At 37.3% G+C, this 6058-nt stretch overlaps 1 protein-coding gene and 1 non-coding gene across 2 annotated transcripts; one reads left to right on the top strand and one right to left on the bottom strand.

Moving 5' to 3' along the window:
- On the top strand, positions 368-4718 carry LOC107624890 (F-box/LRR-repeat protein 17). The gene is made up of 11 exons (XM_016327368.2): positions 368-1078; positions 1396-1497; positions 2057-2201; positions 2322-2506; positions 2975-3084; positions 3149-3235; positions 3324-3541; positions 3629-3695; positions 3814-3899; positions 4088-4186; positions 4391-4718. The coding sequence occupies exons 1-11, from the start codon at positions 414-416 to the stop codon at positions 4454-4456; spliced, it is 1830 nt and encodes a 609-aa protein (XP_016182854.1). The 5' UTR covers positions 368-413; the 3' UTR covers positions 4457-4718.
- TRNAD-GUC lies at positions 5707-5778 on the bottom strand. The gene has a single exon. It is a non-coding gene; the product is annotated as a tRNA-Asp (tRNA).

Raw genomic sequence — 6058 nt, 5'->3', positions numbered from 1 at the left:
CTCTGAATTAATCGGTGCTTATTTAGTAATGAGATTTAAGTTAACTAATATGTATTTTAAAAATATATATTTAAATTATTAATACATTTTTTTATTTTTTAAATATTTTTTAATAAATACATATCAAATATATAAAAAAAAAGTTTATATATTTGTATGAAAAAAAAAGGTATAAGCATGTAGAAACTAAATTCTATAAATATAAATTCAAAATCAATCCTGATTTCACAGAACTACAAAAACCAAAATTTTATTTTTACTTGTTTAGCGAAAACAATAAATTGAAAACAAAAAGAGTGAAAAAAAAAAAAAAATAATAATAAAGGCGCGCAAGGTTCCCGCCTTCCTTTATAATGCATTTTAAGATTGACGCATTCGCGTTTGCATTTCCCTCTCTACTTTCTACCCTCACAATGCATCACTCTCACCCTAAGGTGGCCGCCCTGCCACCACCGGATGCGAGTGGTGGTGCCGTCGATATCTCCGACGGTAAGCGCGGGAAGAAGCGTGGCAATTACAATTGTGGCCGATGTGGCCAACCTAAGAAAGGCCACGTCTGTAACGTGAAAACTCCCATCTCCGCCGCCGTCACTGCCGTTGCCACCGCCATATCAACCGATTCGTCTCACTATGCCGTTTCTGCTTCTTCCTCCGCATCCGCGCTCCGGCAGGCGGCGCCGTCTCGCCTCCGCCGTGCCCTGTCGTTCGATGACTTCGATGACGGTGGTGCTGCCATTCCCGGCGGAGGGATCGATGCGTCGGAAATGGAGGATAGAGCGGTTGGTGATTCGTTTGCGGAGGCTGATGATGATCTAGATCTGAGAATGGATCTGGATTTGGATTTGGATTCGTGCGGTTTGCCGGCGAGTCTCCTGTGGGAGGTGCTTCGGAGGCTGCCGCCAGCGGGATTGTTGGCGGCGGCGCAGGTCTCCAAGGGATGGAGGGAGACTGCCAAGAGACTTTGGAAGGCGGCGGAGGAGCTGAGACTTAGGGTTCCGGCGAACGTTCACGTCGGTTTTGTGGCATCGATGTTGCAGAAATGCCCTGGGATCGTGAGGCTCTCTCTTAGAATGGAAAGGTGTGACTTTGTGTAGCAGATTTTGGATCTTGTTGCGTTTTGATTCGATCGAATAACAGCAACAATAAATAATAAATAACGAAATCTAAAATGTGTCGAAGCTTTGAATCTGAAATTGGTAGTTAAGAATCGCAAGAAGAAACTAACGCTGCTGTAATATGAATGAATCATGGGAATGGTGATAAGAGAAACCGTAGTAAATGGATAAAGTAAAAAGATTGGATTAAAAAAAGAGGGAGTGATCTCGTTGCTAGCTCGTAAAATAACACTTTTTTTTTTGGTTTATTCATGAATCTAACTCGTTTTGGTTTTTGCAGTGATTTTGACTCAACGATGCTGGCTTGCATTGCGTTTTCGTGTTCAAATCTGGAGTATATGGAGGTCTCGATGTCTGATGGCGCAACCAATCGGATCAATGGGTATTATTCGTGTTCTCATTCTTTTTAGTTTTAGTGGAAAATGAGTTCTTAGTGTTGTTGAACACCTGCATATGTGATTCATGTTAAGGTGTTTGGTTATACAATGTGACCTTAATGTTGTTTTGATTCAATACTTCAACCCTAGAAATTAATGAGCTAAATCTACAGTAACTAAATAATTTCTAGTACGATTTTGGATCTCAAGTTGTGTGTTAACATTGCTTTGTGGTGTAAATGTTGGTTGAAGCCGTGAAGAACTATGTGGTATATTGTCAAACTGTTTTTATAAGTAGAGGGTGCAACTTTTGTTTTGCCCCATTGTTGGTTTACATTTTGTTGATAAGTGCTCGAGACTGTAGTAGCTATTGGGTTTGTCCTTTCCTGTTAATTTCTGTTTCATAAGTGAAAGTCTTCATTTATTTTTAATTTATGTCCAATTACTTGTTCCCTTCTGAATTTATGCTACAAGCTACAAGTTGCTTTAATCCTTAGCTCTATACGAAAGATTGCTGCTTTGTGCTTATTTGCTTTATTTGTTGTTCAACGATGAGAAATTCAGGGCTGAGTTAGGCCGGTTTGTTGCTGACAAGAGAAGCCTCAAATGCCTCAAGATGGAAGGTTGTTCTAACCTGGGTGGCTTTGTCCTCTGTTCGGCTAGTCTTTCTACCCTTTGGCTGTCAGATCTGCACTCTCTTTCTAAAATGGTATTGTTACCTTTCCTTTCTCCTCTTGATATTGTATGGTGTGATCAAACTTTAGATTGATAGAAATGGGCAGGCATTGAGAGGGAGCTTTAGTTACTAACAGTTGCTTCGAAATGTCAGGTATTTAACTGTCCCCAGTTGAGAGAGATTTCGTTGGAGTTTTCTCGACAAGAAAATGATAGTACTGATCTAACAACTATGATTGAAGGACTGGGCAGAAATTGTTCAAGATTGCAGAATATACATATAGCTGCTTTGAGGCTTTCTCATGCTGCTGTGCTTGCTCTTACAGCTGCTCAATTGAGGTTTGTAATCTTGATCTCCATTTTCTGACTGTGATTAACAAATTTTGTTCACATAGAAGTTTTAATCACAATACTCTGAACTTTCTACATCTACTAGTTCATACATATTGTGCAAGCATCAAACGTCTACAAGTTCCGGATGGAAGACCTCCTACTTCCAATTTATGTGGCATGTCAAAGGATGTATATGAAATGAAACTGAATGCGTAACCTGTATGTAACATTCACACACAAAGATCATTAAATTTGCAATGAAGACTTTGGGATCAAACCTTAAATTTATTCCCAACCTCAATTTACATATCTGAAATCCCGGGCTCTTATCCGACAGGGATAAACATGCTATGTCAGGCCTATTTGTCATAAATTCAATAAACATTTCAGTTTTGTTTTTCTTCTATTTTGTTATGATACAAAATTCATTTGATTGGTGAACTTATTGGAATTCATTAAATGTGGAATCATCAGGGGGCTGCGAATGCTTTCTCTTGTTCTCGGATCTGATATTACTGATGCATCTGTTGCTGCTATTGCTTCGAGCTACCCTAATTTAGAATTGCTTGATCTCAGTGGGTATGTATTGTACCTACTTTAATTCATTCACCTTGTTGACAAGCTTCCGATGAAACTCAATGCAACATATTATAATTGTAGTTTGCCTAATTTGCAATGTGTTCCCTGAAACATTGTCAAGACTCCTTCTTGCCCTTTGTCCGAATGTGACTTCAAGTAATTTCCTCTTATAAGTTCGTTTACTTCACAAAACTCTAGTACTTGCTTGAGTTTCTGCTTACTAATCTACTGTAACATTTTTCAGGTGGCATTCAATTTGCTACTGCTCAGCTTCCGCTTCTTGAGCTTATGGACTGCGGCATGACCATATGTGATCCTGATTCACTTAATCCAACCACTGATGAAGACAACTGCAAACCACAGGAAACATCCAGCACAAATATGCACCTTACAAATCAAAAGTTAATTATCAAACATAGCCATTTAAAGAAGCTCAGTTTATGGGGTTGCTCTGGCTTGGATGTGAGTTTTATTAAGCTGAATATGTTTATTAAATATTATTTTTCCTGGCTTCGGATCTTCATATTTCTTCTTTCAATTAATATGCAGGCCCTATATTTAAATTGTCCACAGCTTAATGATCTGAATCTAAATTCTTGTAGGAATTTGCATCCAGGTATCATTTCATTTCCCTGTTTAGTTATTATTGGCTGAAGGTTTTATTTAACCATTCCAGTGATTTCTTGAAAATTGTAAGATTGATTTTTCTTTTTTAACTGAATTAATTGGCTCAGAACGACTGCTGCTTCAGTGCCCCACGTTAGAAAGTGTGCATGCATCAGGTTGTAAAGATATGTTAATTGGGGCTATTCAAAGTCAGGTAACAGTTATTCACATACTATTTTCCTTATATGTTTATGGATTAATGTACTAAATTTTGGGTCTGAGTTATGTTTAAGGAACAAATTTCCAGTTCATGAATTGAGCATAGTTATTGTGACCTTGTGGTTTAATTCTCCATGCTTCCATGGTGCTGATGTAAAATATATTTGTATAACTTGTATGCAGGTTTGCAATGCCTTTACTGCTATGGAGAACCAATCACCTTCTAAACGTCTACCTGATGGCTCGAAAAGAGTTCGGGTTCCTTATTTACTGGAGGATGAGGTAAAGCACAGAAGAAAAAAACGTAGAACTGCTTTACAGTACTTCTTTTCTTGAGTGGAACAGATGATCTCTTAAGTGTTTGGTTTTTGTTTTAATCCCCCACAATAGAAAATTGAATTAACTAAACTAACATAGTTTGCTTAATTCCTGCTATGCTTTGAATTGTTACACATGAAGATTTAATCTTATTTTTTGCTTTTACAGTGTTCTGAGCCTGATGAGAAGCGGAGGAAGATTGAGAGACGGCTTTGTAATGTGCTTGTGAACTGATCATCTCATGCCCTTTAATTTCCAATGTATACTTGTGCAATATATTGTATGTTGTGATTTTTAAGTTTCAGAAGCATAATCCCCTTAGTAGCCGGATATAAACACGTCATATTTTATTTTATTTTATTTTTTCATGTTAGGCTCCTTAATGAATGCCCTAAAACTGTATCTCATTTCAATTAGATAAATGTTCAAGTTGAGCCATTGTTATGAACATATGGTGACAGCTTCATTTTCAATAAATAAACATTTTTTCTTATGAGATTCATTTTTACCCCGCAGGCTTGTACTAAAGAGCTGCGAAAATGATTATGCTTGGATTAGCGTTTAGAATTCTGATAAATTTATTGTTTAGATAAGTAAATTGCATAGCTTATGTAGAATGTTAAAATCATGTAATATAGTCCAACAATTGATTCTTGAAACCTCATTACTTCAGGTAAAGATTGTTGCTTCATGATGAATTGATTAGCATTCGAATCCCAGGACAATGAGTGTAGTAATACATTTCAACAAGAACGAACAAGAAACAGAAAATACTAGTGAAATTGGGACTAAAATATAACCAATTAAGCAATAAAAATGAAACAATTGCTGTATGGAATGACATTAAACTCAACAATCAGTTTCAGTTTATCAATGACATCGCATGTAGTGAGGAATTGGATCATTACTAAGCTCAGTGTGTAACTGAAAAGGAAGAGACTTAATCATGAGAAAGAAGAATCAGTTTATGCAATTTTTTACGATGAACCTTCTTCTGGTGAGGAGATTATTATAAGAAACTACATGGGACAATTCATTGTAGGAGAAAACACTGAAATCCAATGGCATCACAAAGCCAAGATAGCTGAACTAAATGCTGGTCCTCCTTTGAAGAGAATTAGTATCGGATTTTTTTGAAATGATGGACAAGATACCATGTCGTAGACTATGAGCTCTTCTGCCTCTTCAAATGAAAGAAAGAAAATGACCTCCTACTGAGTACTTCGACTTGCATTATTTGCTCTGGGGAGAGTCTTAGAGATTTCAATTATACCAAGAGAGGGTTCATTTGGTTTCTGCATCCAAGCACATTTTCTCCATTAACCTGGCTGGTTAAGCTTAAAGTTGATGGTAGCTTGAACCCTTCTAATACCAGTGGATGTGGTAATGTGTTTAGGTCATCAAATGGGTCTTGGGTTCTTTGATGAGATTTTCCTCCAAAAGTTTGCACCATGAAGAAGACAAGTGTGAGCAACAAAAAGAAACGCCGTTGCCGGGGATCGAACCCGGGTCACCCGCGTGACAGGCGGGAATACTCACCACTATACTACAACGACTTGTTGTCTACGAGAGGAAAATAATATTTATTTATAGTAACTTTTTTGTTTTCCTATGCTGTTGTTGGCACTCTTGCAGTGTTGCTAACAGGCTGAAGGAGAAAAAACAATCTCTAAGGATATCTGGTTGTTTCATCCTTTGCATCTATGGTGAAATAACACCATTATTTAACCATGCTTTTCGATCAGAACCCGGAAATGGTATACATCTTTGTTTTGGGAAGGAAATCATTTAACATCTTAAATAGTATTTACTATGTGTTACTAGTTGCATGGTATT

The sequence above is a fragment of the Arachis ipaensis genome, chromosome B02 (assembly GCF_000816755.2).
Source record: "Arachis ipaensis cultivar K30076 chromosome B02, Araip1.1, whole genome shotgun sequence".
Taxonomy (NCBI): Eukaryota; Viridiplantae; Streptophyta; class Magnoliopsida; order Fabales; family Fabaceae; genus Arachis; species Arachis ipaensis.
The sequence above is the reverse complement of the archived record's forward strand: the minus strand, read 5'-3'. Positions and strand labels throughout refer to the sequence as shown.

Coding starts and splice junctions, on each gene's coding strand:
- LOC107624890 (XM_016327368.2), top strand. CDS start 414: ATGCATCACTCTCACCCTAAGGTGGCCGCCCTGCCACCACCGGATGCG. Junction 1,079..1,395: donor CTCTCTCTTAGAATGGAAAG/GTGTGACTTTGT, acceptor TGGTTTTTGCAG/TGATTTTGACTCAACGATGC. Junction 3,900..4,087: donor TTGGGGCTATTCAAAGTCAG/GTAACAGTTATT, acceptor ACTTGTATGCAG/GTTTGCAATGCCTTTACTGC.